Raw genomic sequence first — 15,915 nt, forward strand, 5'->3', positions numbered from 1 at the left:
AAAATGGTTATTTGTTTGAATATTTAACTATAAAATCGTTATTTGTTTGAATATTTAACTATAAAATGGTTATTTGTTTGAATATTTAACTATAAAATGATTACTTGTTTGAATATTTAACTATAAAATGGTTACTTGTTTGAATATTTAACTATAAAATGGTTATTTGTTTGAATATTTAACTATAAAATGGTTATTTGTTTGAATATTTTACTATAAAATGGTTATTTGTTTGAATATTTAACTATAAAATGGTTATTTGTTTGAATATTTAACTATAAAATGGTTATTTGTTTGAATATTTAACTATGAAATCGTTATTTGTTTGAATATTAACTATAAAATGGTTATTTGTTTGAATATTTAACTATAAAATGGTCATTTGTTTGAATATTTAACTATAAAATGGTTATTTGTTTGAATATTTAACTATAAAATGGTTATTTGTTTGAATATTTAACTATAAAATGGTTATTTGTTTGAATATTTAACTATAAAATGGTTATTTGTTTGAATATTTAACTATAAAATGGTTATTTGTTTGAATATTTAACTATAAAATGGTTATTTGTTTGAATATTTAACTATAAAATGGTTATTTGTTTGAATATTTAACTATAAAATGGTTATTTGTTTGAATATTTAACTATAAAATGGTTATTTGTTTGAATATTTAACTATAAAATGGTTATTTGTTTGAATATTTAACTATAAAATGGTCATTTGTTTGAATATTTAACTATAAAATGGTTATTTGTTTGAATATTTAACTATAAAATGGTTATTTGTTTGAATATTTAACTATAAAATGGTTATTTGTTTGAATATTTAACTATAAAATGGTCATTTGTTTGAATATTTAACTATAAAATGGTTATTTGTTTGAATATTTAACTATAAAATGGTTATTTGTTTGAATATTTAACTATAAAATGGTTATTTGTTTGAATATTTAACTATAAAATGGTTATTTGTTTGAATATTTAACTATAAAATCGTTATTTGTTTGAATATTTAACTATAAAATGGTCATTTGTTTGAATATTTAACTATAAAATGGTTATTTGTTTGAATATTTAACTATAAAATGGTTATTTGTTTGAATATTTAACTATAAAATGGTTATTTGTTTGAATATTTAACTATAAAATGGTTATTTGTTTGAATATTTAACTATAAAATGGTTATTTGTTTGAATATTTAACTATAAAATGGTTATTTGTTTGAATATTTAACTATAAAATCGTTATTTGTTTGAATATTTTACTATAAAATGGTCATTTGTTTGAATATTTAACTATAAAATGGTTATTTGTTTGAATATTTAACTATAAAATCGTTATTTGTTTGAATATTTAACTATAAAATGGTCATTTGTTTGAATATTTAACTATAAAATGGTTATTTGTTTGAATATTTAACTATAAAATCGTTATTTGTTTGAATATTAACTATAAAATGGTTATTTGTTTGAATATTTAACTATAAAATGGTTATTTGTTTGAATATTTAACTATAAAATGGTTATTTGTTTGAATATTTAACTATAAAATGGTTATTTGTATGAATATTTAACTATAAAATGGTTATTTGTTTGAATATTTAACTATAAAATGGTTATTTGTTTGAATATTTAACTATAAAATGGTTATTTGTTTGAATATTTAACTATAAAATCGTTATTTGTTTGAATATTTAACTATAAAATGGTTATTTGTTTGAATATTTAACTATAAAATCGTTATTTGTTTGAATATTTAACTATAAAATGGTCATTTGTTTGAATATTTAACTATAAAATGGTTATTTGTTTGAATATTTAACTATAAAATGGTTATTTGTTTGAATATTTAACTATAAAATGGTTATTTGTTTGAATATTTAACTATAAAATGGTTATTTGTTTGAATATTTAACTATAAAATGGTTATTTGTTTGAATATTTAACTATAAAATGGTCATTTGTTTGAATATTTAACTATAAAATGGTTATTTGTTTGAATATTTAACTATAAAATGGTTATTTGTTTGAATATTTAACTATAAAATGGTTATTTGTTTGAATATTTAACTATAAAATGGTTATTTGTTTGAATATTTAACTATAAAATGGTTATTTGTTTGAATATTTAACTATAAAATGGTTATTTGTTTGAATATTTAACTATAAAATGGTTATTTGTTTGAATATTTAACTATAAAATGGTTATTTGTTTGAATATTTAACTATAAAATGGTTATTTGTTTGAATATTTAACTATAAAATGGTTATTTGTTTGAATATTTAACTATAAAATGGTTATTTGTTTGAATATTTAACTATAAAATGGTTATTTGTTTGAATATTTAACTATAAAATGGTTATTTGTTTGAATATTTAACTATAAAATGGTTATTTGTTTGAATATTTAACTATAAAATGGTCATTTGTTTGAATATTTAACTATAAAATGGTTATTTGTTTGAATATTTAACTATAAAATGGTTATTTGTTTGAATATTTAACTATAAAATGGTTATTTGTTTGAATATTTAACTATAAAATGGTCATTTGTTTGAATATTTAACTATAAAATGGTTATTTGTTTGAATATTTAACTATAAAATGGTTATTTGTTTGAATATTTAACTATAAAATGGTTATTTGTTTGAATATTTAACTATAAAATGGTTATTTGTTTGAATATTTAACTATAAAATGGTTATTTGTTTGAATATTTAACTATAAAATGGTTATTTGTTTGAATATTTAACTATAAAATGGTCATTTGTTTGAATATTTAACTATAAAATGGTTATTTGTTTGAATATTTAACTATAAAATGGTTATTTGTTTGAATATTTAACTATAAAATGGTTATTTGTTTGAATATTTAACTATAAAATGGTCATTTGTTTGAATATTTAACTATAAAATGGTTATTTGTTTGAATATTTAACTATAAAATGGTTATTTGTTTGAATATTTAACTATAAAATGGTCATTTGTTTGAATATTTAACTATAAAATGGTTATTTGTTTGAATATTTAACTATAAAATGGTTATTTGTTTGAATATTTAACTATAAAATGGTTATTTGTTTGAATATTTAACTATAAAATGGTTATTTGTTTGAATATTTAACTATAAAATGGTTATTTGTTTGAATATTTAACTATAAAATGGTTATTTGTTTGAATATTTAACTATAAAATGGTTATTTGTTTGAATATTTAACTATAAAATGGTTATTTGTTTGAATATTTAACTATAAAATGGTTATTTGTTTGAATATTTAACTATAAAATGGTTATTTGTTTGAATATTTAACTATAAAATGGTCATTTGTTTGAATATTTAACTATAAAATGGTTATTTGTTTGAATATTTAACTATAAAATGGTTATTTGTTTGAATATTTAACTATAAAATGGTTATTTGTTTGAATATTTAACTATAAAATGGTTATTTGTTTGAATATTTAACTATAAAATCGTTATTTGTTTGAATATTTAACTATAAAATGGTCATTTGTTTGAATATTTGACTATAAAATGGTTATTTGTTTGAATATTTAACTATAAAATCGTTATTTGTTTTTGATTACTGTAAAACACATGCTAAATGTGTATATATTTTCTCAAACATAAAAACACACTTATGGTGGGGTGGGGGTGATCTATGGATTTTAGTTTTACTGGTAGTTTAAAATCAATAAATATTCATTATTTTATTATTACTACTAACAGCAGTGGAAGATTTTGTTTTAAACAAAATCAAATTAAAAAAAAAAAGATAGTTAAAGGAATCGTTTTTTGCCATCAGAAAATATGCACAAATTTTCCTGATTCTACAAAAAGTTGCGATTTTTCCGATTCTGCTTAATCGTTTGAACACTAATATATACACCCAGATACATGTATGTATATCCTCACAAACACATACGCATATATATGAAATAAATATTTTATAAAAAATATTGACACTTGATTGGATGAGAATTTTAATGTAAACATCTATTTTAAAAAGAGCCATTTCAACATTTTCTTCCTCATTCTGAGACCAGATTAAGGAGTCATATTTTATATTACTTTAAAAAAAAAACCCAAAAAACCTGCATCTTGTAATCAAAACAAAATAATATGTCAATTATAATAGACGTTACCTGTTTCAGTATAATGTCTCCTTTCAAAGGGTCGATGCACAAGGTGTGACTCGTGCCGTCAGAGAAGCTGATCTTGAACTGCATTGGTGAATTTTCCAAAGTCTAAAAGAATTCAAATAAAAAAAGCAATTAGAACAAAATAAATTAACTTCATCGCTAAAACATTTATCTAAAAAACACAGAATAATTCAAAGAATGTCTGTCTGTTCATTAAGACTCAACAATTTTTTAATATAATTCCAATCCAACTTTAATAAATAGCCAATGCTCAGTTGTCTGATTAGTTGAGCCGGAACTAAATAGATAGAGATCAAGTGCCAGAGAATTGATATGTAAGCAAGCTGGAATGTTCTATCGTACTTCTTTAGAGAAGACTCCCTGGTAAATATGCTACTTAACAAATAACACTCGACTAACTACAACCATTATATATGATTTCCCGCACTCCCTATCTGTGTCCAAATTGAAATGCAGATACCATGAACAAAGCTTTGTTCCCCAGAACTGCCCGCCTGTGGAACACGGTTCCGTTGGCCTGCTTCCTGGTTGAATACAACATGGTAACCATCAAATTGAATGTAAACAAGTTCTTGTTGAGCCGTCCTCATAAACAAATTCTACTCAATTTACACGATTAATGATCACTACACTCTCACCTTACATTCATTAACCTTTATCCTCGAGTGACATTCAGGCCTTGATAAGTGGTGACTCACAAGTAAATAAAAAAATAAAATCTATTATATAAAAGGCTATATGTCTGTCTGTCAGTCTGTCTGTCTCCATATGTTCAAACTCTATCTTTTCCGAAACTAAAAGTCGGAGAGCGGCGCTAGTAACCTCAAATGATTGGATTTTTTATGGACCGTTCTTTTATGGATCTATACCAGGTTTAAATTGTTTTTAGGGGGTCAAAAATAGGTAAAATAAATTTTTAAATCGTTATACATTTTGTACATTCATCTTAGTTTATTTTTAATCAGTTCATATACCTGTCAGTGGTAGCGTCACCAGTTCATATACCTGTCAGTGGTAGCGTCACCAGTTCATATACCTGTCAGTGGTAGCGTCACCAGTTCATATACCTGTCAGTGGTAGCGTCACCAGTTCATATACCTGTCAGTGGTAGCGTCACCAGTTTTGAATGCTTCAGTTTTACTGTTGGTTTCGATTCTAGCTGATGGCACCCAAATACTTTTTTTTTACTTTTGAAATCATGACTTTATAAAAATATATACGAAATCTGGACAAATTAAAATATCATATTTAAGCGTGTTTTATGATGGGGCAAAGCCGGACGCTACCCCTCCCCACTAGTAATATAAAAAAAAATAAAACTTTCGAAAATACTTGGATGTTATGTTGAAAAGTAAAATGGTTACCAAATTTTAACAGAAAACAATCAAGTCTTTTTCTTTATCATTATTTAGGAAATTCAGCTTCTATTGTAGCATTTCACCTTTCAATATTACAACCTGTAATAGAAGACTTTTTTTTTGTTATTTCGCTCAATATAAGTCATAACATCCTCTCTTACCTCATGCCACCTACAAACTATCTTATGTTTTATCGACGTAAATATACAATATTAATCTAGAAGCAAGCCTATTTCTAGGAATGTAAGCCATTTTGAGTTTCAGAACAGTTTCAGATGGTTCACTGTTACACATAAGTCCTGGGAGGTGACTTGTTTGTAGTAGACAGTTACACAGAACAAAATATTCTTACCGTGTCGAAACCCGGGAAAGAACATGTGAAATTGCTCCAGAAAAGGTTTAATATTTATGAAGCAATTCTGGTTTCTGATTGGTTGGTAGCAGAACATGAATTAATTTGATTCGTCAGTTCTTAGCAGCATCGTTTATAAATAGAATCTTCCGACTGTGTGGGATCATACCCCATTAATCTCAAAATATTGCAACAACATCAATGGTATCAATCGAAATGAATGGCTCTCATCTTGGGGAAGCTCCATATTTGGACAAGCTTCTAGGTCTAACGTTTACTCCTGATCTGAGATGGAACACATGCATCAAATCCATTGCCAAGGCTGCTGGAAAAATGATGGGATCGTTCTATTGTTCCAATTGATATCTCACTGCGGATGCAATTCTCTATTTGTATAAGAGCCAAGTATGTCCAAGGATGGAGTACTGTTGCCACATCTGGGCAGGAGCTACTAGAAGCAGCTTATCCTGCTTTGACAGAATTCAAAATAGACTTTGTAGCCTACTGGGGAATACCCTTTTCTCTTCCCTGCAACCTCTTTCCCACAGAAGAGACATTGCGAGCTTATCTTTGCTTTATCATCATTTTCATGGCAAGTGCTTGTTTGAGCTTCAATCTATGGTCGCCACTGTTCTGACTTTCACGAAAAATACTCGTCTAGCTGAAACCACTACTTGGATGTAACAAATCAGTAATCAGGAGAGAATATGCACCACTCTTTATCTTTTTTTTTTTTTTTTACATGGGAGTCACCACTTATCAAGGCCTGAAGGCCACTCAGGGATAAGGGTTATTGCGTGTACAGTAATCAATGAGATAGTATTGTAGTAATCATTAGTATTGGGGGTTTTGATAGAGTGTCTTACTTAAGGGGGCGGTTTGTCAGGAGTTTGTTTATGTTGGACTTGAAGACGTCCAAGTTGTAGTCAGGTGGGAAACAGGCAAACGGCAGAGAGTTCCACTGGCGTGCAGTTCTAAGAAAGAAGCTTTGCTCATGGAATCTGCATTTGGATTTAGGCACAGATAAAGAGTGGGGAAAATTATTGACAGTAGTTTCAGCCAGACGGGTGTTTCTTGTGAAAGATTGGCGAGGGGGGACGAGGGATTGGAGCTCAGACAAAACAAAGACAGGCTCAGATAAAACAAAGACAGGCTTGCAACGTCTCTTCTGTGGGAGAGAGGTTGCAGGGAAGAGAAAAGGGAATTCCCCACTAAACCACGAAGTCTATTTTGTACTCTAAATTTCTTCTATGTGCCTAAACCTAAACGTAGATTCCATGTACAAAGCTTCCTTTTTAGAACTGCACGCCTGTGGAACTCTGTTCTGTTTTTCTGCTTTCCAACTGACTATAATATAGTCGTCTTTAAATCCAATGTGAACAAATTCTTGATTAGCCATCCCCTTAAGTAATCCAATTTACCAAATTTCCACTACTAATAATTACTATGACATGTTCCCTTTGATCACTGTACACTCATTAACCCTTATACTTGATTGGCCTTCAGGCCTTGATAAATGGTGACACCTTTGTAAAAAAAACAGTAATTAACCATAATTTATCAGTCTATATGAGTATTTTTCTTTTTTATTCGGACGTAATATATTTCTTTCTATTCTCTCTATGTTGTTGTCTCAGTGACCATCATGCACTCATTAACCCTTATCCTCAAGTGGCCTTTGGACCTTGATAAGTGGTGACTTCCTTGTAAATAGAAAATACAATTCTTTTGGGTTTTTTTTTTTTGCACTCGTTTCACTCGCTTCATTGGAAGAAGCTGAAATGTTGGAAAACTATCTGAATTAGTCTCGCATATGATTTAAGTTTCACTAAAATCGGATAAACATTCTCTCTTCATGGATCAGAGGTGAGGTAAGGGGGGTACATAGATACTCAGCACATAGAAGTTAACGTAGAGATTTAGGAGCACTTACATTAACTTCTCCAGAGAATTTTATACATAGGATTATAAAGTTCATAAAACTAGGATATATTTAAAGTTTTAAAGAACGTCCGATCCGATCATAGGTCAAGGGGGGGCAACATTATTTAAGGGGCAATTCCACATTCGCCACAGCCCCCAAATAAGGATCTTATCTCTGAATGTGTTTTAAGGTCATATCCAGAACCTCTATCTAACTGTGGTAGGAATACTGACAATGTGATAGTATCAGAGGTTTGCAATCTAGAATTCTGGTTTTTGTCAGGGCCACCCATGGTAGACAAGTCTGGCACCAAGGGTATTAGGGCTACAATCTGGTGAACAGGGTTCTGGTAAAAATCCAGAAGGGGTCGACATCAGGATCTATCATTTTCTGATCGTCTCTGTGTCAAGCAACCTCAAATTCATGGAATCAGCTTCTATGCATGTGTTACCATTACTCCTTGCTATGCTCTGAAATTTGCTACCCTTGATGCCACTCTTTATTTCAGTGATGTTACTATATAGAATTTTAGTCCCTTAAATTTAAAATAGTGAATGGCAGGATTATTTTTTGATGAACTCATGACAAGTTTTGTTCCCTGTATTAAAAGAATAATATTTGTTAGCAGAACAGTAGCAGAAACTCGCAACGAAGTGAGTGATCAACAGAAGATATTGTTGTTTGTAAGAAACAGTGTAACTTGCAGACATGTATATAATCAAGTTTATCAGATGTTTTCACTTGTAGGGTATTTGATTCCCCAGATAATGTCCAGTAATCAAGAGAAAATATGCACCATTTTAGAGCCTAACTCGTCAGGAGAGAATACGCACCGTTTCAGGGCCTACCACTCTAAAGTATTTACCATAATAAAAAATTATACATACATATACATATATATATATATATATATATATATATATACTGAATGAATGATTAAAAGTCTATATTCCAAAGTTCATGATGTTGACCATCTTATAATTTATTCCTTTATTCCTTTAATTCAGTTGACTTTTACAATTCTTGACAGTATCTGTTTCGTAGCACAAAATCAATCACTTAATTATTATATCAATTAGTGAATCTATTTTGCCCTTAACTTATCAAAAGAAATAGCAACAATTAATCTGTCAAAAGGAAATAAAGTGCGTTTCGACATGATTAAAATCCGAAAATTGGAAAAGAAGCTGTAAATACCTTATATGTTTCCATTACGCCATTTTGAAACATTTGAAACAAGGGGAACATATTATAAGGTATTTACAGAATTGTAAATGTCAACTGAATTAAAGGAATAAATTATAAGATGGTAAACATCATGAACTGTGAAATATGGATTTTTGTCATTCATTCACTATATTGCTCTGTAATTACATTGAGCTTCTTAAATAAGGATTGGTATATATTATAAGGAAATAAAGTAGATTTCCACAAAAAAAAAAAAAAAACTGGATCCGATATTCATAACTTTTTGTTTCTTTGTTTAAAGGAGGTGGTGTTTGATCAACACTGCTGAGGGGCCATGATCTAATATACTGTTTTGTTTTTAAATCCTAGAAACAGTGTTTCCTGGTAAAAAGTTTATGATCCTTGAAATCTTAGGACTACTGTGAGTCTAAGAAAGCAAGTTGATTCAGACACACACACACACACACACACATATGTATGTGTGTGTGTGTGTGTGTGTGTGTGTGTGTGTGTGTGTGTGTGTGTGTGTGTGTCTTGGAAGTTTTTTTCATCTTCAAAACTACATTAAAAGAATTTTTAATTCATTTTTTTAGTCCTTCATTGGAAAATTATTTTGTCAGCAAGTCATTTATTAATAATCTTCTGCAATCACTGAATCAACTTGCTTTGATATGACAGGGGCATTTGAAATTAATATTTCTGTTTAGAACACAATTTAACCATGATACTTGACTTTTATATTTTAAAGTTTAACTCAAGCCATTATATAAAAATATATTTATAAAATTAATAGTGGGTTCTCTTCAGTGCAATGTAGAATACAATGTATCATGGATTAAGTTACTGTGGGGAAGCATGTGAAGTTTCTTGCCAGTGCACTGCAGTGTGCTCCCAATTAGAGCGGGCAATTAATCGATTTGATTGAAAAATGGACAATTTTACTGATTTTGATGTCAACAAATGAAGTATACATGGTGCCCCGTGAGTACACAGTGAACGAGACATAAAAAAAAAAAAAATGACTAAATTCAGCATTTGTCCTCCCCCACCATTTAACCTCAAAAGTCCCCAGGGGACGTCAAATCCTGGTGAAAATGAGCAAACGGTACAGTTTTAGGCTTTAACATATGTAAATTTGAATTCTGCCCATGCAAAAAAAAAGAAATGACTAAGTCCCTCATTTGCCCCCAACCCTTCATTTAGCCCCAAAAGTCCCCAAGGCCTTAACATATTTAAATTTGAGTTCAGCACCATGCAAAACCACTAAATAGACATACAAAAAAAATTTTAGACAAATATGGTAAAATCCTCCCCAAAAATGGAGTGTTTTTATTAGCCCTAAAAGAGCCCCTCTGGCACACCCAAGAGTCATCGCGAAGTATAGACAAACAAAATTATATAGAAATCAGTTAGTTACAACTTTTCAATAAGTTTTATAAAAATCTAAGGCATCAATGTTTTTTTTAATGAGCACAAAAGTATATATATATATTATTCCTTATTGGAATTTTTATTTTTGAGATGAGCATTGTATGTTAATTTTATTTTATTTCGGACTATTAGTCTCATCAACTACGGATGGCAGTGATGGCTGAGAATGCAGTTAGGAGATTCGAAGTTCCTATCCGTCGCGGTTACCACCTGACGAAGGCCAGAGGAAGTTGGCCGAAACGTTGTGCACCAATAAAAAGATAAGATGAAACTAATAGTCCGAAATAAAATAAAATTAAGAGCACAAAAGTGTCAATTTTAATCATTTTAATCCGAAAGGCACCTTTAGGAGGCAACAGGAGTTTTCCCAGAAAATCCGTTCTGTTACTTTTTTACTCATATCATGTTTAATGTTTTGTGCAAAATTTAAAAAAATTCCAAGGCGTAGTTATTGAGAAAAGTGCGAACAGACAAATGGATGAACAGAGAAGGATTAATTTACAGGTCTGTCCTCCTTTTGTCGGGGGACCAATAAAAGTATGGTGTGGAACATTGATCCTCATTCAATCCCGGGCAACGTCATATCTCCCTGCTAGTATAGATATAAAAAGGTATATTTTGGTAATAATATTTTTTGCACATCAAAACCAAGAAACCAAAGACTTTTATAAAACACTAACGAGGGGTACCCGGCGTTGCCCGGGTGTTTGTAGGTGTGTGTGAAAAAAAACAGGAGCCCGTGAAAAAAAAAACAAAGCCTTGACGACGCGCGCGCAGTTGGAAAATAGTAAAGTGTGGAAAAAAAAACAGGTGCGCGTTTTTAATTGACGTGACGGCGATAGCTCTTCAGCAGTTAGCATTTTGTGCGGGACAGTTTTTAATGAGGTCAATAAATCGGTTTGTTTGTTTTTAAAAACCCACTCCCTCATCTCAAAATGAAAGCTACCGTCTGATATGACGAAGTCGATATTGACACCACTGGCTCTGAGCCTGTGATTAGAATCGAGTTTCGCTTTTTGTTTATACCGAAAATCGAATGTAACGCGTGCCGATGCGGGAAATGTGGAATAATTAACGTTTGAAAGTCAATAAAATTAAATAGACAGGCGAGCTCCGTGGTTAACTGCGAGATATTACAATTTATAGATGATATAAAAAGTTTTAAGAAGTTGTGAAGCGAGCGAGCGCTTCTCTGAAAGAAGCCTTTTGTGGACATCGAGGAAAAACGTACATACATACATACATACATTTTCGCTTTTATATATATAGATAATAGTATCCATTATCTTGCCCAGTAGTATGTGAATTCTACTAAATCTAATTTATAAAACTCACTATGTCTGTCTGTCTGTCTTCATATTTTCAAACTCTATCTCCTTCGAAACTAAAAGTCGCAGAGCGACGCTAGAGGCCTCAACTGATTGGACTTTTTATGGACCGTTCCTTTATAGGTCTTTAGCCGGTTAAAATCGTTTTTAAGGGGTCAAAATTGAAAAAAAACATTATACATTTTGTAAATTCATCTTAGTTTATTTTTAATCAGTTCATATGCATGTCATGTTCGTACAGTGGTAACGTCACCAGCTTTGAATGCTACAGTTTTGCTTTCGGTTTTGATTCTAACTGATGCCACCCAGATCTTTTTTTTTTTTTTTTTTTTTTACTTTTGAAATAACGACTTTATAATTATATATACAAAATCTGAACAAATTAATATATCATATTTAAGCGTATTTTACGACCAGACAAAGCCGGCCGCCCTTCTCCCTAGTTTTTGTTATTTTTCTTGTTCACACCAGATGGGTGAGTGAAGCTTTTGTACACTTTGTATGTGTCAACATCCGGTTGGGAATTTTATTATTTTTATTCATAGATCCTCACACATATTCAATTTGGGAATAATTGATCCAGCGGATGTGACGTTACCTGTGCTCGGGAAGAGTCAAAGAGAGTTTTAGTCAGTATAGATGGAAATCTCGAAGAAGCCGTACATGACACACAAAGCCCCTGCACCTGAAATGATTGGATTTTGTATGTGCCATTCTTTTATGAGGCTTTCGCCGGTTAAAATAGTTTTAAAGGAGACAAATCGGGGCCGGAATTAAAAAAGAAAAATTGTCATACATTTTGTACATTCATCTTAGTTTATTTTTAATATTTAATTTTTAATCAGTTCATATGCATGTCACGTTGGTAGAGTGGTAACGTCACCAGCTTTGAATGCTACAGTTTTGCTTTCGGTTTCGATTCTAGCTGATGGCACCCAGATCTTTTTTTTTTTACTTTTGAAATCAACGACTCTATGATAATATATACAAAATCTGGACAGATTAAAATATTATATTTAAACGTATTTGCGACCCCTCCCTCCCGTGAGTATTCATCTAACCAGTCTGCGTCAATGATGACAACAAGGACACTCGTCCAACTGTAAACTATATAAAAAATCTTTTCCAAACTTACCATAACAGTTGCATGATCGAGATATTTGAAACCTTTTCGTCTGCCTCCAGTACTCGCATCACCTCTAGAAGAAAAATAACAATTTGTCAATTTCATTAAAGAAAGCGATGTTGCCTAAATAGAGACATATTATCAGATTAAGGGTTTAGAGAAAAACAATGTTAACAATTTCGTTTTTAACAGGATTTTCAATACTGCCGGACTCAAGTCCAATATAAACAAGTTCTTGATGAGCTGTCCATTTAAGTAATCCAATTTACCAAATTTCTACTACTAACAATTATTACAATATTGTTTCATTGACTACCATACACTCATTAACCTATATCCTCGAGTGACCTCCAGGCCTTGATAAAAGGTGAGTCCTTTGTAAAAAAAAAACGTTTTTAACTTAAAAAGCAGATCTTTTCAGAGGCAAGCACTAAATAATCAGCATGCAGCTTCTCTGGACAATGCTTCTAAGAACACAAAGCAACAGACTCGGTACAGAATCCTAATGTACTTAATGTGCTGTTTATTCTAACACAAGTTAGAACATTTCTGTACATTGCTTGAACAACCTTACCTAACCACTCAAAAGCTTTCTCCATAATAATTAAGCTTTCAAAATCCTATTAAAAATAAAAAATACATCGATACAAAAAATAAAAAAGGAAAGCATGTAATAGAAAAAATGGCAAAACGTGCAAACACTCTCGGGCAACACCAAATAAGTCTGCATATTACTAAATACAGTATCTAAGAAATACAAATAATTTCATTAACGCACCTGTTGTTGAAATAGGAAAGGACGCCTTTTTCTAGAACCATCCACATCGGTTTAAAACCAAAAAATCTCGATTTCTAAAAAAAAAAAAAATAAATAAAAAAAAAATTCATTAATTTATTTATTGCAGACTGTTATCCTCATCTTTCTTAGATGTTGTTTCATGATGTTTCGGCCAACTATTCCCCTGGCCTTCGTCAGGTGGTAACCACGACGGGATAGGAACAGTAATTGAGTGAATAATAATCACAATATATTATTTATTTAATTGGAATTCATTGTTGAGATGAGTATTATTTATTAATTTTATTTATTGTGGACTATTATTCTCATCTTTATTAGTTGTTGTTTTATGATGTTTCGGCCAACTATTCCTCTGGCCTTCGTCAGGTGGTAACCACGACGGGATAGGAACAGTAATTGAGTGAATAATAATCACAATATATTATTTATTTAATTGGAATTCATTGTTGAGATGAGTATTATTTATTAATTTTATTTATTGTGGACTATTATTCTCATCTTTATTAGTTGTTGTTTTATGATGTTTCGGCCAACTATTCCTCTGGCCTTCGTCAGGTGGTAACCACGACGGGATAGGAACAGTAATTGAGTGAATAATAATCACAATATATTATTTATTTAATTGGAATTCATTGTTGAGATGAGTATTATTTATTAATTTTATTTATTGTGGACTATTATTCTCATCTTTATTAGTTGTTGTTTTATGATGTTTCGGCCAACTATTCCCCTGGCCTTCGTCAGGTGGTAACCACGACGGGATAGGAACAGTAATTGAGTGAATAATAATCACAATATATTATTTATTTAATTGGAATTCATTGTTGAGATGAGTATTATTTATTAATTTTATTTATTGTGGACTATTATTCTCATCTTTATTAGTTGTTGTTTTATGATGTTTCGGCCAACTATTCCCCTGGCCTTCGTCAGGTGGTAACCACGACGGGATAGGAACAGTAATTGAGTGAATAATAATCACAATATATTATTTATTTAATTGGAATTCATTGTTGAGATGAGTATTATTTATTAATTTTATTTATTGTGGACTATTATTCTCATCTTTATTAGTTGTTGTTTTATGATGTTTCGGCCAACTATTCCTCTGGCCTTCGTCAGGTGGTAACCACGACGGGATAGGAACAGTAATTGAGTGAATAATAATCACAATATATTATTTATTTAATTGGAATTCATTGTTGAGATGAGTATTATTTATTAATTTTATTTATTGTGGACTATTATTCTCATCTTTATTAGTTGTTGTTTTATGATGTTTCGGCCAACTATTCCTCTGGCCTTCGTCAGGTGGTAACCACGACGGGATAGGAACAGTAATTGAGTGAATAATAATCACAATATATTATTTATTTAATTGGAATTCATTGTTGAGATGAGTATTATTTATTAATTTTATTTATTGTGGACTATTATTCTCATCTTTATTAGTTGTTGTTTTATGATGTTTCGGCCAACTATTCCTCTGGCCTTCGTCAGGTGGTAACCACGACGGGATAGGAACAGTAATTGAGTGAATAATAATCACAATATATTATTTATTTAATTGGAATTCATTGTTGAGATGAGTATTATTTATTAATTTTATTTATTGTGGACTATTATTCTCATCTTTATTAGTTGTTGTTTTATGATGTTTCGGCCAACTATTCCCCTGGCCTTCGTCAGGTGGTAACCACGACGGGATAGGAACAGTAATTGAGTGAATAATAATCACAATATATTATTTATTTAATTGGAATTCATTGTTGAGATGAGTATTATTTATTAATTTTATTTATTGTGGACTATTATTCTCATCTTTATTAGTTGTTGTTTTATGATGTTTCGGCCAACTATTCCCCTGGCCTTCGTCAGGTGGTAACCACGACGGGATAGGAACAGTAATTGAGTGAATAATAATCACAATATATTATTTATTTAATTGGAATTCATTGTTGAGATGAGTATTATTTATTAATTTTATTTATTGTGGACTATTATTCTCATCTTTATTAGTTGTTGTTTTATGATGTTTCGGCCAACTATTCCTCTGGCCTTCGTCAGGTGGTAACCACGACGGGATAGGAACAGTAATTGAGTGAATAATAATCACAATATATTATTTATTTAATTGGAATTCATTGTTGAGATGAGTATTATTTATTAATTTTATTTATTGTGGACTATTATTCTCATCTTTATTAGTTGTTGTTTTATGATGTTTCGGCCAACTATTCCTCTG

The 15,915-nt window shown here is 30.2% G+C and overlaps 1 protein-coding gene across 4 annotated transcripts in view; it reads right to left on the bottom strand.

Moving 5' to 3' along the window:
• Positions 1-15,915, bottom strand: part of LOC145279943 (oxysterol-binding protein-related protein 1-like) — a 493,074-nt gene that overhangs the window by 399,100 nt on the left and 78,059 nt on the right. For all 4 annotated transcript variants that reach the window (XM_080131542.1, XM_080131540.1, XM_080131541.1 and 1 more), the window contains exons 9-11: positions 13,650-13,723; positions 12,881-12,944; positions 4,147-4,248 (exon numbers count right to left, since the gene is read on the bottom strand). In XM_080131542.1, the coding sequence (XP_079987668.1) occupies positions 4,147-4,248; positions 12,881-12,944; positions 13,650-13,723 (240 nt within the window). The remainder of the gene's footprint in view (positions 1-4,146; positions 4,249-12,880; positions 12,945-13,649; positions 13,724-15,915) is intronic.

The sequence above is a fragment of the Euprymna scolopes genome, chromosome 7, assembly GCF_053919585.1.
Source record: "Euprymna scolopes isolate OS-2025 chromosome 7, ASM5391958v1, whole genome shotgun sequence".
NCBI lineage: Eukaryota > Metazoa > Mollusca > Cephalopoda > Sepiida > Sepiolidae > Euprymna > Euprymna scolopes.